The sequence below is a fragment of the Trichomycterus rosablanca genome, chromosome 13 (genome assembly GCF_030014385.1).
Source record: "Trichomycterus rosablanca isolate fTriRos1 chromosome 13, fTriRos1.hap1, whole genome shotgun sequence".
Lineage (NCBI taxonomy): Eukaryota > Metazoa > Chordata > Actinopteri > Siluriformes > Trichomycteridae > Trichomycterus > Trichomycterus rosablanca.
Window position 1 is genome coordinate 4325601 of NC_086000.1, and position 18995 is coordinate 4344595.

The 18995-nt window shown below is 43.0% G+C and overlaps 1 protein-coding gene across 1 annotated transcript in view; it reads right to left on the minus strand.

Moving 5' to 3' along the window:
- ush2a (Usher syndrome 2A (autosomal recessive, mild)) overlaps positions 1-18995 on the minus strand; it is a 226484-nt gene that overhangs the window by 106701 nt on the left and 100788 nt on the right. The window contains exons 36-40 of the mRNA XM_063007063.1: positions 17143-17294; positions 16138-16300; positions 9362-9550; positions 2385-2532; positions 496-638 (exon numbers count right to left, since the gene is read on the minus strand). Of these exons, the coding sequence (XP_062863133.1) occupies positions 496-638; positions 2385-2532; positions 9362-9550; positions 16138-16300; positions 17143-17294 (795 nt within the window). The remainder of the gene's footprint in view (positions 1-495; positions 639-2384; positions 2533-9361; positions 9551-16137; positions 16301-17142; positions 17295-18995) is intronic.

The following is an 18995-nucleotide window of genomic DNA, read 5'->3' on the forward strand; positions in this document are numbered from 1 at the left end:
ACACGGTGCATCGATCCCTTCTGTGTGTAGGGCAACATGGTCAAAATGCCCACGCTGAGTCTTGTCCACTGTCCAAAAAAAAGAAAAAAAAGAAAAGCATTTCTTTATGCAGCCGCTGGTATAAAACAGTATGAAGGCCTCAGACAAGTGTCTGGTGGAGTGAAGGAAGGAGGAGCTTAGATGGTACGATTAAGGGAAAAAGGGTATTCTTAGCATTGGGTGACAGATTGGTAAGGATCCACCGTTTTATGCTTATAAAGGGTGCAAGTCAAGCTAGCTCAATTCATACGTACGGGCACAGAGAAGTCAACAAATACTGTTAAACCCACATGGTGCATGCTAAAATGCGATCTAATCCTCACTATGTACACCCTGTATGTATTACATGTCATAAATGCTCCAGCAATCAGCACCTGGTACTTTCATTACCTCACACTGGCTCTAAAGCACTTCAAGACATATTACTAATGTATTCAGGGGCGCGTGAGTACTCACGGTCCTGTGCGGTACGGAGAGACACCCAGGAGCTGCCGGATTCTCCGTAGCCGTGCGACACCCGGACTCTGAACTGGTACTCGGTGTACGGCTCCAGGTTTTCCACCAGGTGAGTGAGCGCAGCGCTCTCGTCGTCCAGCAATCTGATACAGAGAGGAGAAATACACACACACAAGGACGTGAATATGGATCTGGCAACCCGTACGTGGCTGTAAAAGCCTCCAAACTTTATTTTGAAGCCATTTGGGTTGAAATTAGGCTTCCAATTCATCCCAGTTTCTCCACAGCAAACTCAAACATGTCTTAATGCAAACTGCTTTGTGCTTTGAATGTTTAAAGAATAAATATTTTAATGAAATGTTTAAAAAATAAATATTTTAATGAAATGTTTAAAAAATAAATATTTTAAATGTTTAAAAAATAAATATTTTAATTAAATGTTTAAAAAAATTAATTTTTTAATTAAATGTTTAAAGAATAAATATTTTTATTAAATGTTTATAAAATAAACCTTTCAAATGTTTACTGTTTAGTCCATCTGTTTCTCTACATACTGTTTTAACCTGCTTTCATGTTGTTCTTCAATGGTCAGGACCCCCACAGGACCACCACAGAGCAGGTATTATTTAGGTGGTGGATCATTCTCAGCACTGCAGTGACACTGACATGGTGGTGGTGTGTTAGTGTGTGTTGTGCTGAGTGTCCCTGCTGGACCGAGAATAGTCCACCAACCAACAATATCCAGCCAACAGCGCCCCGTGGGCAGCGTCCTGTGACCACTGATGAAGGTCTAGAAGATGACCAACTCAAACAGCAGCAATAGATGAGCGATCGTCTCTGACTTTACATCTACAAGGTGGACCAACTAGGTAGGAGTGTCTTAAAAAGTGGACAGTGGGTGGACATGGTGTCTGATCCACTCATACCAGCACAACACACACTAACACACTACCACCATGTCAGTGTCACTGCAGTGCTGAGAATGATCCACCACCTAAATAATACCTGCTCTGTGGTGCTCCTGTGGGGGTCCTGACCATTGAAGAACAGGGTGAAAGGGGGCTAACAAAGCATGTAGAGAAACAGATGGACTACAGTCAGTAATTGTAGAACTACAAAGTGCTTCTATATGGTAAGTGGAGCTGATAAAATGGAAAGCAACAAAGAAAAAGTTTGTCTCGGTCCTGAACCCATCAGTCCTGAATCAATCTGCTCTGATTAAATGAAGAACAAACTCATGGCTCGTCTGCATCACACATCTTCCCTCTCAATTTTAATAATCATATCCAAACATATTCCCTCGTTTTCCAGCTAAATCCGCCTTTTCTATACGTGCCTCATTAGACGCCTCGTCGCTCCTGCCGATTTCACAACGTCTTTAAGCGCCGCCAATTTCCACAGAATTTACTGTAGGACCTGCGATAAATAAATCAGCCCGGCGACGGAATACATTCGGACGGGATGACTGGGAAATGAGGCTGATATATAATACATGCTCCTGTTCATTTATTTATTAGTACAGAATGAGAATTTCTTCATCTCTGATTAAATAGCAATTTGTTGTCAGGAAGCATGTAATGCATACATAGCAGAGCAATTAGTCCATTCTGTTTTGGCTCCAGTCTTTGTACCGGCGTGTGATTTTATTATTTTATTTATGCACATTTTGTTTCTGGTTTACCAGGACCGGTGCTGACCGGGCAAAATGATGGAAAAATTATTAACAATAGGATCGTCGCAGAACAAAAATGAAGGAACAGACCTCAAATTCCCACAGACACACTCTGAAACCCTGTAGACAGCCTTTCTAATAAAATAGCTCGTGTTACAGGTGCAACGGGTGTGGCTGAAAAACCTAAAATAGAAAATGATAAGGGGGTGGGACCTACCGCTGGACGTGCTGGGTGGTCAGGTTCCTCATCTGGAGCTGATAACGCAGCGGGCCGGGAGCGTTGGGCCGTTCGGGACTGGACCACACAACCTGCAGAGACGTGGAGGTGGCAGCTGCCAGCCTCGGGGGCAAAAGGCCGTCTGGAGCTGAGGGCACACGGGGAGAGACAGAGGTGAGGTGAATGATCCTGAAATGCAAGTCGTTCAACCCTCCCTTCCTCAAACCAAACGCGAGTCAACTGTGTCTGTGTGGACGCCTGGCCAGGTCGGTAGCTCTGCTGAGACTGGAACTCGCGAATTAAAGTTAGAAAACTCTGCAGCTCCTTAAAAGAGCATTTTTGAAATCAGACGCCATCTGAAAACGGACGAGAACTGCCTGACTCACAATAGACGTTCCGATTCATCCTGAGGTTGATCAGTGGGGTTGAGGTCAGGGCTTTGTGCAGGCCGGTGGAATTCCATTACAGCCAAGTCATCACACCACGTATTTAACAGGAAACTTAATCACCGGGAGGAAAGTCAGCATGGATTTAGCCACAAGTATGTTGTATAAAAAAAAAATGATTATTGTAATTAAATATTTAAACAATTAATATTTTAATGAAATATTTAAAAAATACATATTTTAATGAAATATTAAAAAATAAATATTTTAATTAAATCATTAAAAAGAAATATTTTAATTACATTTAACAATAAATATTTTAATTAAATCAATAAAAAAGAAATATTTTAATTAATCAATAAAAAAGAAATATTTTAATTACACATTTAACAATATTTTAATTAAATCAATAAAAGATAAATATTTTAATTACATATTTAACAATAAATATTTTAATTAAATCAATAAAAGATAAATATTTTAATTACATATTTAACAATAAATATTTTAATTAAATCAATAACAAATATTTGAATTACATATTTAACAATAAATGTTTTAATTAAATCAATAAAAAATACAATTTTTAATTACATATTTAACAATAAATATTTTAATTAAATCAATAAAAAATAAATATTTTAATTACATATTTAATAAATATCTTAATTAAATCAATAAAAGATAAATATTTTAAATAAATCATTAAAAAATAAATATTTTAATTACATATTTAACAATAAATATTTTAATAAAATATTTAAAAAAATTATATTTTAATTAAATATTTTTAAAAATACGTATTTTTATATTTAAGCCTGAAATGTTAGCTAGATTTTAATACCCCCACTGTTACCTCAATCATCCCGGCTCTTCGTGCCGATGCGTGATACGAGATGCCACAGTTGTGCTTTTAAAGTGCACTTCACCACCAAACACGCCGTCAAAACAAATTGCGGGAAGAACCGAAGGCGGCGGTCGGGAAGCAAAACAGACTGATTTTCACGTCCCGGCGCGGCACTCGTCGGAGACTCTCGGAGGAGTCGTCCGTTTTGAGGGGTAATCGAGCCGGCGTCTGTTTCGACAAGCCGACACTCGAGCTGTAGGAGCGAGGTCCTTCTTTTAAGTGAGACCTCTTCCTCAATCAACGTCCCTCTCGCGCGCTCGCGGCCACTCAATAACTGTTGATTACCCCAGTCATTTTGCGCGTGCTGGAAGTGAATCACCTCGGCGGAATAGCAATAGCCTCGGGGGGAAAAAAAACACAGGCGAGGAATCCCAGAATGCCTTTCACTTGTTACGAACTTTGTTGGGAATTATATTATATTTACTGTATGTACGGTGTCTGTCCTGAAGACCTAGTGAGCTGTCTTGCTGCCTGCTGCCTACCTGGGGAGCTGCCAGTGTTAGCTTACTGAGCTAACAGAGTTAGCCTCAGGCCACTGGTTTGAATGGTTGTAAGCTAAAACTGTGGTGACGTAATCGCCGTCTAAGTAGTGCGTCTAAATAATCTGCCTTAAGAGTTTGATGTCTTATCTGAATCTGCTCTACTGAGGCAACTGCGCAGGTAGGCAGTAGGCAGCAAGGCAGCTCACTTTGTCACTAATAAACCAGAAATTGCTAAGAATTTAGACATGCCTTCTTCTCGGGAGTGTAGGGTGACGTAAATGCGTCTATGTAGAGAGATCACTAGATCAAGTAGGATGGAGATCCCTGTGGATTCTGGTTCTTCAGAGGTTCCTCTTTGCCCTTGTTGCCCTTAGTTTGCTCAATAGGAGTAAGGAATAGGAAAACAGCGATCCTTACTCATCAGCTCTACCCACAATGCCTCCTAGAATCCGAGCAATAACACGCAGCCAGACTACTCTACCAGCCAATGATGTCATCAACCAAAAAGCCCCATCCATCACCCGGTCTGATAGGAGGAACTGGAAACGATTCTGACGCTGCGACTACACAAAGACGACTTGACGGGGTCAGCCCCATCACTCACGCCGGCACGGCTCGGGGTCCCGCTGCCAAGCTCCAATTTCCGTAATGCGCCGGTGCTGGGGCCGGGCCGCTGATGGCACTCTCGCCCTGAGAGAGAGGGAGCTTTGCTGGACGGACGCTGGTACGAAAAGCCATTCGGCGTTTTCTCTCCATCTGCCTTCACTACTGAGGAGGAAGCGGCCAAGTGCTCGTGAACCTAATGATGATGAGCATATGGACGAGGTTGAACCGCGAGGCGCAGGTCTGCTTTTCGGTGGATTTCAGAAAGGATTCGGACCCTGTGACTATTTTTGTTGGCACGGTTGGTGTTGTGGATTGGAGGTTGGATAAATATGGTTACCCATCAGTCTACACTTAGTCTACGCCCATAATGACGACTTAGAATTTGACCATCAAGACCGTTTTCCAATTCCCATTTGTTTGTTTTAAACTGATGGTGTTCCATCAGGTGTTCCGATCACTTCCATGGCCACAGGTGTGTAAAACCAAGCACCTCGGCATGCAGACTGCTTCTACAAACATTAGTGAAAGAATGGGTCGCTCTCAGGAGCTCAGTGAATTCCAGCGTGGTACTGTGATAAGATGCCACCTGTGCAACAAGTCCGATCGTGAAATTTCCTCATTACTAAATATTCCACAGTCGACTGTCAGTGGTATTATAACAAAGTGGAAGCGATTGGGAACGACAGCAACTCGGCCATGAAGTGGTAGCCACATAAAATGACAGAGCGAGGTCTGAGGTAGATGCTGAGGCACATAGTGCGCAGAGGTCGCCAACTCTCTGCAGACTCAATCGCTACAGACCTCCAAACTTCATGTGGCCTTCAGATGAGCTCAAGAACAGTGTGTAGAGAGCTTCATGGAATGGGATTCCACGGCCGAGCAGCTGCATCCAAACCTTACATCACCGAGCGCAATGCAAAGCGTCGGATGCAGTGGTGTAAAGCACGCCGCCACTGGACTCTAGAGCAGTGGAGACGTGTTCTCTGGAGTGACGAATCACGCTTCTCCGTCTGGCGATCCGATGGACGAGTCTGGGTTTGGTGGTTGCCAGGAGAACGGTACTTGTCTGACTGCATTGTGCCAAGTGTAAAGTTTGTTGGAGGGGGGATTATGGTGTGGGGGTGTTTTTTAGGAGTTGGGCTCGGGCCCTTAGTTCCAGTGAAAGGAACTCTTAATGCTTTAACTTTGTGGGAACAGTTTGGGGATGGCCCCTTCCTGTTCCAACATGACTGCGCACCAGTGCACAAAGCAAGCTCCATAAAGACGTGGATGAGCGAGTTTGGTGTGAAAGAACTTGACCGACCTGCACAGAGTCCTGACCTCAACCCGATAGAACACCTTTGGGATGAATTAGAGCGGAGACTGCGAGCCAGGACTTCTCGTCCAACATCAGTGCCTGACCTCACAAATGCGCTTCTGGAAGGAAGAATGGTCAAAAATTCCCATAAACACACTCCTAAACCTTTCTGCGCCAAGTGAAGTCCGAGTGAAGTGTTCACTGTGACTTTTGAGGTCCAAACAGTCAAAGAATCAAAAAGAAACCAGGCGACAGAGTCTTGAACAAAGACAACCCGCTGACAAAAGAGTTAATTCCTTACAGACGTATTTCATCAAACAGTCGGCACGGACTAGCGCCCCCCCCTCTCCCCCAACCCCCTTGCTTTTCGGGTTGCTCCTTTCTCAGGTATATCAAGAGTGTCACTAATCATTTTAAACTATGCACTTTTATGTTGCCGTTGGATCTCGTAGCTTTTCTGCCTCTTCTGTTCTTTGATATAGCTGAGACAGTTCCAGACGAGGTTTTTCGGCTGCGAGGAGCCTAAAAGATCTGCCCAGGAAGAGCGGGCGGAGAGGCGTGCTCTTTAAAATTTATACTTCCTCGTGTCTTTGTTTTGAACTTGAAAAATTTTCACTCGCAGAACTTCGGCTCGGGACTCAAGCCGAGCTGCCCCTGGGCTTCCGTTTTCCATTGAAGTACATACGCTACGTGAGCTCGTCAGATAGCCAGGTCCGAAAATGATCCCTGGTCTTCGGAGAAGGCGTCTTTCTGTGCCTGTTGCATGAGAAAGCGAGCATTTAGTGGACTCGAGCTTTGTCAAACCGTGTCTTTAAGATCGATGACATACACTATATTGCCAAAAGTATTCGCTCGTCTGCCTTCACACGCACATGAACTTGAGTGACGTCCCATTCTTAATCCATAGAGTTTAATATGATGTCGGCCCACCCTTTGCAGCTATAACAGCTTCAACTCTTCTGGGAAGGCTTTCCACAAGGTTTAGGAGTGTAATTATGGGAATTTTTGACCATTCTTCCAGAAGCGCATTTGTGAGGTCAGACACTGATGTTGGACGAGAAGGCCTGGCTCTCAGTCTCTGCTCTAATTCATCCCAAAGGTGTTCTATCAGGTTGAGTTCAGGACTCTGTGCAGGCCAGTCAAGTTCTTCCACACCAAACTCGCTCATCCACGTCTTTATGGACCTCCTGAAAAACACCCCCACACCATAATCCCCCCTTCACCAAACTTTACACTTGGCACAATGCAGTCAGACAGGTACCGTTCTCCTGGCAACCGCCAAACCCAGACTCGTCCATCGGATTGCCAGACAGAGAAGCATGATCCGTCACTCCAGAGAACACGTCTCCACTGCTCTACAGTCCAGTGGTGGCGTGCTTTACACCACTGCATCCGACGCTCTGCATAGCGCTCGGTGATGTAAGGCTTGGATGCAGCTGCTCGGCCATGGAAACCCGTTACATGAAGCTCTCTACACACTGTTCTTGAGCTAATCTGAAGGCCACATGAAGTTTGAAGGTCTGTAGCGATTGACACTATGCCCCTCAGCATCCTCTGACCCCGCTCTGTCATTTTACGTGGCTACCACTTGGTGGCTGAGTTGCTGTCGTTCCCAATCGCTTCCACTTTGTTATAATACCACTGACAGTCGACTGTGGAATATTTAGTAATGAGGAAATTTCACGATTGGACTTGTTGCACAGGTGGCATCACGGTACCACGCTGGAATTCACTGAGCTCCTGAGAGCGACCCATTCTTTCACTAATGTTTATAGAAGCAGTCTGCATGACTAGGTGCTTGGTTTTATACACCTGTGGCCATGGAAGTGATTGGAACACCAGAATTCAATGATTTGGACGGGTGAGTGAATACTTTTAGCCAGACAGGTATGCATTCATCGTTCTCTAATGTGAGAATAAATCTTTTCCACTCTATGGTTTATTTAGCTGCTGTTGAAGCACGTACGGCCCAGCAGGTGCCATGCAGCACCCACCCTGTGTGTAAATCAGGGCAATAAGTTCCCACCCCATTAAAAAAAGGAAGCATGAAGCGAGCTCTATTAACCAATGACTTGTTACCACTCATTTAGCATGAGAAGGTCATAAAAGAGAACATTCCAGGGCTGTAAGAGGCATAATTAAAATCAACAACAATTTAACAGTGGGGAAAGTGCTACTCTTAGGCACGGCGATAAACCTCCGACGGCCAGCTGCGTTGAGGCCGTGCGTCTACGTGCGATCTGGCGTCCGAATCGGACCAGGCTTGGTTCTCAAGACATGGTCTATGCATGCAGGCCTATGTAAGTTTAAAAGTTTAAGTAAAAATACACTGCATGTCCAAAAGTAAATTGACACCCCAAATGACAAGCGACAGTTCAGGCAAAACCGATTCCTGTTCCAGCGAGAACGTACCCCTGTGCACAAAGGGTAGAGGTGTAGAGGAACACCAGTGGCCTGCACAGAGCGCTGACCTCAACCCGCCAAACACCTTTAGAAAGAACATTGCTTGTTCATCCGAACGGAACAGTGGTGGAGTGTGACCCTATCAGCTACTTAGTCCACCAATGTGCCACAACTTATCAGCATACAAAATATTCTATTAAAAATACTTGACTGTACCCCTGTGTACAAAGGGTAGAGGTGTAGAGGAACTCAGACCTCAACCCCACCGAACACCTTTAGAATAAACTGAAATGTCAGCTGCAAGGCAGGTCCTCTCGCTCCGACCTCACATACCTTTTTGTTGTGTTGAACAGACAAACTCCAAAATTTATATATTATATTATATTATATTAACGCTACTGTGTAAGGTCTGTGGGTGCAGACAGGAGGCGCCAGATATCCTGTAATTGCTCACTGGATAGAAACAGCTACTTAGTCCACCAATGTGCCACAACTTATCAGCATACAAAGAATTCTATTAAAAAATACTTGATAATTACTGTTTACCTTTACCATACTGGCTTTGTCTGATGAGCGCAAAAGCATGCTGGGGAATGTAGTACTCCACTTTAATCAACCTAAACTTTCTAACGCTTGATGAGCATGAACGTAGAGGTACTTTGTGGTACTGTTAACTTCCACATATCTGAGAAGGCTGGGGGTATTTCTGAGGGACTGTGACCATTTAGTCAGACTGATGGGCATGATGATGGATGCAAAAGCCTGACTCACAATGGATGTTCCAATTCCTCCCTATACCAAGCACATCAGACGGACTGGGTGTGGGTAGCAGATACAGACCCAATAATCAGTTGAGGGAAGATTCGGTTCAAACCACATGGGTGTGAAGCACTAACCTGCAGGAGGGAGGGAGACGGTGGTAGCGGTGCTCTCCAAACAGCCTTTACTGTTACAGGCTCTTACAGTCCCGCTGTAGTTGGAGAAGGGTAGCAGCCCCTCCACAGGAACCCACCGGCCCGCCGTACCTGTGCTCAGCGTGGTCCGGGTCTCGGTGACCATCGCTTCTGGTTCACTGACGTTCTGAGCTGCAACACAGAAACACAACAGAGTTTCGAGGTCATTTAACCAAACTGTGGCCGCTTCTCATCACCTGCCAGGATGTGTTTGATGCGTTTGCTTTGCTTGCTGATGCAGGAAAACCTGTCTGGTTCTTAATCCAGCGGTGGGGATTGATTGCTCGGTGAACACAGACATTGATCCGTGGACACAGAAATTCGGCACCTTGGCTAAAAACAACCCAGAAAAGAAATACGGCATTATAAATAACAGCGTAAACAAATCGGTTTGGATTCGGAATAGAGAGTACCGGAGAGCCACAAAGCATATGTGCTAAGCACCAAACGGAGCCATATCGTGTACTGACATCCGTGACTACTCTCCTCTTTAAGCTGGTGCCCACACCAGTCCTAGAGATACCCAGGATAAAACCCATTTGACCTCTTCTCCTTTAGACATGGCTATTTGTAAAGATAAGTAGATGGAAGAGTCACCAGTACTTGTAATCACCAAACGGTGTTGTATCTTGTACTGAGACATGCCATGTGACTGTGTCTGCCATCATTTTCGTGCTGGCGCCCACACCAGTCCCGGAGATCCCCAGGAGAAACCCCAATCAACCTCTTCTCACTTAGACATGACCATTTGTAAAATCAAGTAGATGGAACAGTACCTGAGAGACAGCATACGTTCCAGTCACCAGCTGCTTGTAAGCACCAAACGGAGCCGTATTGTGTACTGAGACATGCCATGTGACTGTGACTGCCGTCCTTTTTGTGCTGGCGCCCACACCAGTCTGAGAGATGCCCAGGATAAACCTCATTCAACAACTTCTCCCTCAGACATGGCCATTTGTAAAAGCAAGTAGATGGAAGAGTCACCAGTACTTGTAAGCACCAATTGGTGTTGAATCGTGTACTGAGACATGCCATGTGACTGTGACTGCCGTCCTTATTGTGCTGGCGCCCACACCAGTCCTGGAGATGCCCAGGATGAACCCCATTCCACTTCTTCTCCCTCAGACATGACCATTTGTAAAGGTAAGTAGATGGAAGAGTACCAGAGAGACGCACAGCATATGTCCCAGTCACCAGCTGCTTGTAATCACCAAATGGAGCCGTATCATATACTGAGACATGCCATGTGACTGTGACTGCCGTCCCTTTTGTGTTGGCACCCATACCAGTCCTGGAGATCCCCAGGAGATCCCCTCTCCTCCCTCGGACATGGCCATTTGTGGGTGTTAAATGTTCAGGCAGGTTGGTAGCACTGCTGATATTCAAACCTGTGAGCTCAAAGAGTCTTCAGCTTTGGTTAAATTCCAAGATCCAAGTTCCAGAGGATCTCAGTCCATATTAAGACAACCCAAACTCCCCCCTGAGAAGTCAATACACCTTCCGCATGTCTTGCACAATTGACCGTTGGCAAGACGACACCCAAAAAACACAAATCAAGACTGGTATTCCATTTATAAAAGTCCTGACCCTATGTAACCTTATCAAAAATATGAAGACTACACAAGACAGGTTAAGTTTGTTCCAGAAAACCAACAGATTTGATTGGACTTTAAGCATTCTGCTAAATGCGGTGTTCCAATGTTCAATCAGATTGTATCAGAAGCTAGTTGGTGGCTTTCAAAAGACCTGTTTCGTTCATTCAGTCCCAAACCCCATTTAAATCCTAAGGCTGTCATGACCTATATGTCTATTACAAGCGTGTACAAACAAAGAAAATCTAACGTATTCTTTTACTTTCACTTTGAGAAGAGCTTTAAATGCAGAACACCAAGCACCAGTTGATTCTGGATGGACTGTTCTTGGTGTAACAGGGTTCAAACGGAATTAATGTAAGCAACAGATACCTTACTTCACCTTTAGGAATAGAAGGCACGGTGCACTTGTTTTTTATTTGGGCCAAAAGTATGTGGACATCTGACTTTATAGGTTTTTATAGGACATCCCATTCAAAAACCATGGGCATCAATATGGTTAGAATGGAATAGAACACCTTTATTTGTCATATATACATATACAGGTGTACAGAGCGCAGGGTCAGATATTGTATGGCGCCCCTGGAGCAGACAGGGTTAAGGGCCTTGCTCAAGCATATGTGCATGGGCTTGCTCACCATGTGCCTTCTGTATTTGGGGTTGTATTTTTTATTATTTTGAGAGTTGAATTCTTGAGAATCGGTCATCTTTCCATTCAGACAAATCGTATAATTGCTTTAAATTTATCTACTCAACTTGTATGGTCTCGGATGATAAACTGCTGCCGTTAAAACATCAATCGATCCTGTAAAAGCCAAAGGTTTTCCCTTTCTCCTACCTATTCGAGTCAGGAGTAAAAAATATGCGGCCAACACATGCTTTATTCCCGGTCACAGATAAATGGAAGTGTTTGATGACTGAAGAATATATCACGCTTAAAAAGTCCTTTCCAGCCTCGAGCTCGACATAAATCACGGCGCTAGTCAATATTTAATAATGCTAGCCCTGGTCCGCGGTGCTTCGCTCACCCCGTTATGTGTAATGGCTCCCGCTTTGATATTCCCGACGTAGAAAAGCCAGCGTTATGCCAATACCAACACGCAGGGGTGGTCATTACCGATCGACGTTTCCTTTAATCTGTGACTGCCGAACACTCTGCAATAAATTCTCCAGTGGCCCGCCGGGAGAGATCGGGAAACGTCTACCTTCTAGCTCCTTTCCATGAATTCTGATTCCTTGGAGGACGTACGCTATTCGGCCAAAAGTATGCAAACACCCGACCTTGATGGACGTCCCATTTTCTAGCTGCAAAGGGAGAAAGGGTTGCTCTGTATTCCCATGCTGCTGGAGTTTTTAAACAGCTCACTGTCACTGCTGGACTGAGAATTGTCCACCAACCAAAAATATCCAGCCAACAGCGCCCCGTGTGCAGCGTCCTGTGACCACTGATGAAGGTCTAGAAGATGACCGACTCAAACAGCAGCAATAGATGAGCGATCGTCTCCGACTTTACATCTACAAGGTGGACCAACTAGGTAGGAGTGTCTATAATAGAGTGGACAGTGAGTGGACACGGTATTTAAAAACTCCACTCATACACACACTAACACACCACCACCATGTCAGTGTCACTGCAGTGCTGAGAATGATCCACCACCTAAATAATACCTGCTCTGTGGTGGTCCTGTGGGGGTCCTGAACATTGAAGAACAGGGTGAAAGCAGGTAAAAAAGGTACAGTGTATCACGAAAGTGAGTACACCCCTCACATTTCTGCAAATATTTCATTATATCTTTTCATGGGACAACACTATAGACATGAAACTTTGATATAACTAAGAGTAGTCAGTGTACAACTTGTATAGCAGTGTAGATTTACTGTCTTCTGAAAATAACTCAACACACAGCCATTAATGTCTAAATAGCTGGCAACATAAGTGAGTACACCCCACAGTGAACATGTCCAAATTGTGCCCAAAGTGTCAATATTTTGTGTGACCACCATTATTATCACTGCCTTAACCCTCCTGGGCATGGAATTCACCAGAGCTGCACAGGTTGCTACTGGAATCCTCTTCCACTCCTCCGTGATGACATCACGGAGCTGGTGGATGTTAGACACCTTAAACTCCTCCACCTTCCACTTGAGGATGCGCCACAGGTGCTCAATTGGGTTTAGTCCATCACCTTTACCTTCAGCTTCCTCAGCAAGGCAGTTGTCATCTTGGAGGTTGTGTTTGGGGTCGTTATCCTGTTGGAAAACTGCCATGAGGCCCAGTTTTCGAAGGGAGGGGATCATGCTCTGTTTCAGAATGTCACAGTACATGTTGGAATTCATGTTTCCCTCAATGAACTGCAGCTCCCCAGTGCCAGCAACACTCATGCAGCCCAAGACCATGATGCTACCACCACCATGCTTGACTGTAGGCAAGATACAGTTGTCTTGGTACTTCTCACCAGGGCGCCGCCACACATGCTGGACACCATCTGAGCCAAACAAGTTTATCTTGGTCTCGTCAGACCACAGGGCATTCCAGTAATCCATGTTCTTGGACTGCTTGTCTTCAGCAAACTGTTTGCGGGCTTTCTTGTGCGTCAGCTTCCTTCTGGGATGACGACCATGCAGACCGAGTTGATGCAGTATGCGGTGTATGGTCTGAGCACTGACAGGCTGACCTCCCACGTCTTCAACCTCTGCAGCAATGCTGGCAGCACTCATGTGTCTATTTTTTAAAGCCAACCTCTGGATATGACGCCGAACACGTGGACTCAACTTCTTTGGTCGACCCTGGCGAAGCCTGTTCCGAGTGGAACCTGTCCTGGAAAACCGCTGTATGACCTTGGCCACCATGCTGTAGCTCAGTTTCAGGGTGTTAGCAATCTTCTTATAGCCCAGGCCATCTTTGTGGAGAGCAACAATTCTATTTCTCACATCCTCAGAGAGTTCTTTGCCATGAGGTGCCATGTTGAATATCCAGTGGCCAGTATGAGAGAATTGTACCCAAAACACCAAATTTAACAGCCCTGCTCCCCATTTACACCTGGGACCTTGACACATGACACCAGGGAGGGACAACGACACATTTGGGCACAATTTGGACATGTTCACTGTGGGGTGTACTCACTTATGTTGCCAGCTATTTAGACATTAATGGCTGTGTGTTGAGTTATTTTCAGAAGACAGTAAATCTACACTGCTATACAAGCTGTACACTGACTACTCTAAGTTATATCCAAGTTTCATGTCTATAGTGTTGTTCCATGAAAAGATATAATAAAATATTTGCAGAAATGTGAGGGGTGTACTCACTTTCGTGATACACTGTATGTAGAGAAGCAGATGTACTACAGTCAGTAATTGTAGAACTACAAAGTGCTTCAATATGGTAAGGGGAGCTGATAAAATGGACAGTGAGTGTAGAAACAAGGAGGTGGTTTTAATGTTATGGCTGATCGGTGTATATATTTTTAACTGTCATTTTAGATAAATTGAACCTGAAAAGAAGTAAAACAGAAGAAAAGAATGCTTATGGTATCAAAATGGACGCGACCCAATCTAAGTCCACTGAGGGAGCCGACTGATTGCCTCGTAAGCAATGCGGTCCGAATATTATGGATCAGGCGAGCTCAGCTTAATTAGACGCTGACATAGTAATGCGCCGGCCAACGAGGAGACCTCAATTTCTAGATCTCAGACAGAAAACTGGAGATTTGCTGATGGCGATGATGTGATATGCTGATGATAAACAAATATGATGTGTGGATAAAAAATAGACACACACACACACACACACACACACACAAAAGCCAGGTTGGCAGGACTGGATTGTCATGTGGTCACCAGACCTCTCAATAAATAGGAAGAGTTAAATAGAGGGGCCACAAATGTCTCATTACATACAGTGATAAAAAACATGCAGTGCTGTTCCATGACTCTGGAGCCTGATTGACCCCCCCAGGCGCAGGTTGAGAACTAAGAAAGAGATGAACTATGGGGACAAACTATGCAGACATGTCCCATAACCCAGGATTTTGTCCAGGCAACACAAACAATGCATCTCAACGAAACACAAAACTAAATGCACTTACTTAATACAAAACAATCTGGTCCCACTGTGGTTTACAAAATATAACAAAAAGTCTCCACAAAGGGGAGCACGTGTACAAGTTTATTTCCTGTTTACATGCCTGTTAAAATTAATTCATTTAATTACTATTATTTTTCGGCTTGCGACCCACCCAAGGGTCGCTACCCTGCCCTAACCCCAAATTGAATTCCATAGACACACGGTTTGGCTATGATAAATCAGGAGAAAAAGAGAGAAAATGCATAAATAAAATAAAAAATATAATAAAAAATAAAGTAAAATAAAATAAAAATAATTAATAAAATAAAATAAAAATAAAGTCAAATAAAAAATACAATAAAAATACAATAAAAAATACAATAAAAAACAAAATAAAAATACAATAAAAAATAAAATGAAATCAAATAAAAATTAAAATAAAAATACAATAAAAATACAGTAAAAAATAAAATAAAATAAATAAATAAATAAAATACCACGGTTTTAAAATGGGATGTCCATTTCTTCGGTCATTTAGTATAGTATTTATATGGGTCAGTGACGACTGCATGGTTTTTGTCCAGTTCACATTATTTTCAGAGTGTGTCCACCAGATGGGACGGGTCTGCCATCTGCACATTACTTCCTTACATGCAGGTGTCCACATACTTTTGACCATATTGTGCTTCCCTTTAAAAATAAAAATAAATAAACAGCTCAGTGACAGCGCGAGGGCCGATTTCCTCCGAGCGCACCGTCGCGCCCTTTTTCTAACGAGCCTGTCTACTTTTATCCCGCCGAGGATGAGGAGTTCCTTGCCGCCTCCCGGCAGGCGGCTTCAGAGAAATGGCCGACGACAACAATTTATTTAGAGCCATTAGGGCGTGCGAGCGGCGCGCTCGGGTTCACTGCCCTTTTTGCATACTGTGTGTAAACAATCATAGGGAAAATAAGTGGAGTCAATATGGGAGATCAGAGGCGAGGGGGGTGAGGGGGTGGGGGGGATACTCGCGTTCGCCCGCAGAGGTGAGGAGACAGCTGAGAGGACAGCTGCAAATTACCTGCCGGCTGGTGGAAGGTTCCGGTGAGAAGAAGAGAGTAGGTGATGTTGCCGTTCGGTTTGGCAGGCGGCTCCCACTTCACCCGGACGGAACGGGGGCTCTCGGGGAGGATAGTCAGGGGCACGGCGCCAACCGGGGGCGCTTCTGAAGTCCGTACCTCCATCTGAGTGGGAAAACAAGAGTCCATTTACTAAAGGTGAACCTAGTGATCTCTATACATAGACGCATTTTACCTCACCCTACTCTCCAGAGAAGAAGGCATGTCTAAATTATTCGACACGGTAAAATGCCGCCTACTGAGGTGCCCTAATCTGAGGTGCCCTAATCTGACTGAATGGCGAGGGAGCATCGATAACCCTAACCCAGCATTTAGTGCATATCGTCTGCATAGGAGTGGTGAGAGAAGCCATGACCTTATCGAGAGAGCAGGTGTAAATAGAGAATGGAAGTGGGCCAAGTACAGAGCCCTGAGGAACACCAGTTGAAAGGAGCACCCTTCCAGGTAGGAGGCAATACCAAATGTTTTTAACAAGGTTTGGACTCCTTGAAAGCGACTGGAGTTGCTCTACATCAAACCCGTCCTCAATGGACCTCACTTAATGAACACAGGGGCACAGACTGTAACATAAAACACCGAATTAGAATTAGACCATACAGCGAAGGTCTGGACTGACATATTCCATCAGATGTTTACCCTCACTCAATTATATTCCCTACGCTTAACTACTTAACGCATCGGCGCCCCCCGCCCCACCTCCACCCACCGAGTAGTTTTTGCTGCGTCGGCAGAAGGCTCCATTTGCCTAAATATTGCCCCCATATTGGAAAAATGCCCAAATCTGTCCCATCAAGGCCGAAACCAGCCCAGAGTGGCATTTACACCAAATGTCAAGAGCGAGCAGAAGGTGCTTTATTGAACCGAGCGAATCGATCACCTTTATGATGTCGGCCTGCCATCTGACACGTTCGGGTGTTTAGCATAATGTAAATGGGACGGGATCTCACCGCCGGGCCGAGGGCGCAGCCCCGAGCCGTGCACGCCTGGACCCGGAGAGTGTGCTGGCTCCAAGGAGAGAGTCCGGCCGTCCGGAAGCTGGTGGACGAGGAGTTCTGCATCAGCGCGCCGTCCATCCACAGGCCGTAGCTGCTGATCACACCTGCACCCAAGAGACGGTGTATAATTCAGCTGTATGAACACGGTTTGTCAATATTTAAAGTAACAAGACCTGTTTTATACACAATTTTCCAACAACTTGCAGTATATAGCGAAATCTATTATTTTATTAACTTGTGCGATGTTTCCTGTGCCACCAGCTGCCACAGAACCCTCATATTACATTTACATTTTCGGCATTTAGCAGACGCTTTTATCCAAAGCGACTTACAGTACTGTGACTGTACTGTACTGTATACTGTCTAAGCAATTGAGGGTTAAGGGCCTTGCTTGAGGGCCGAACAGCAGCAAACTGGCAGTGGTGGGGCTTGAACCAGCAACCTTTCGATTACTAGCCCAGTACCTTAACCACTAGGCTAAAACCACCCTAACATAATAAATGTATGGAGCATCACAAATTGAGATTTCTATCAAGATGCTAAAATTCCTCACCATTACTGTGTTCAGATGGTAACAGAAAAAAATGAGGTTTATGAGCGTACGTGTTGTTTATAGAGCTGTATTCAGATGCACGTATGAGTACCCTAATGCTGCTCGCTGGTGTAAACAGGCCGTTATGTTTAAAGCTCTGTGTTAAAGGCAGCCATTAGAAAGAAAGGACATTTTTAATGCTGTTGTGCTGTTTACGGCTTCTCACAGAGAACACGAGGCTCGAGGAACTCTGGGTCATCAAGACCAGGCTAACAGTAATGCACAAATATGGTAAAAAGGTAAAGAGGACTGGGACATCTCTAAACTACACAACATAATTCGATTCTAAGCACTAAGTGCTGCATACACATACTTTTTAACATGATACAGTGATTAACTGTGCGTTAATAACCAACTTTCAAAAGCACTGGCAGGTATTAAAATAATTATATTATGTTGAACTATTATAAAATATTATCAAAAAAAGTAAGCAATGATGCTTTTAATAATAATAATAATAATAATAATAATAATAATAATACCAATAATAACATAAGTAATATAATAATATTATCACTACTACTGTTATTTTCTATTACTATTTAATTACTGTAATCATTTTATTACTATTGTTATTATTAATATTCTTTGCTGTTATAATTTGTATTATTTTATTTTTATTATTACTGTTTTATTGTTATTATTATAATAATTATTATTATTATTGTTATTAATTTTTAAGAATTTAGTAATAATTAATTACTGTTTTTATTGTTGATATTGTTATTATTATTATTAGCAGTAGTTAGTTATTACTGTTATTTTTATCACTGTGATTAACTGCTATTATTATTATTATTTTAATACTATTATTATTATTATTTTAGTATGATTATTATTGTTATTATTATTATTAATACATTTATTATTATTATTATTTTAGTATGATTATTGTTGTTATTATTATTATTAATACATTTATTATTATTATTATTTTGCATGATTATTATTATTTTAGTACAATTATTATTAGTACAATTATTTTTATTATTTTAATACTATTATTATTATTATTTTAGTATGATTATTATTGTTATTATTATTATTGTTAATACATTTATTATTATTATTTTAGTACAATTATTATTATTTTAGAACGATTATTATTATTATTTGTATTGTTATTATTATTATTATTATTTTAATACAATTATTATTATTATTTTAGTATGGTTATTATTATTAATATTATTATTTTAATACAATTGTTATT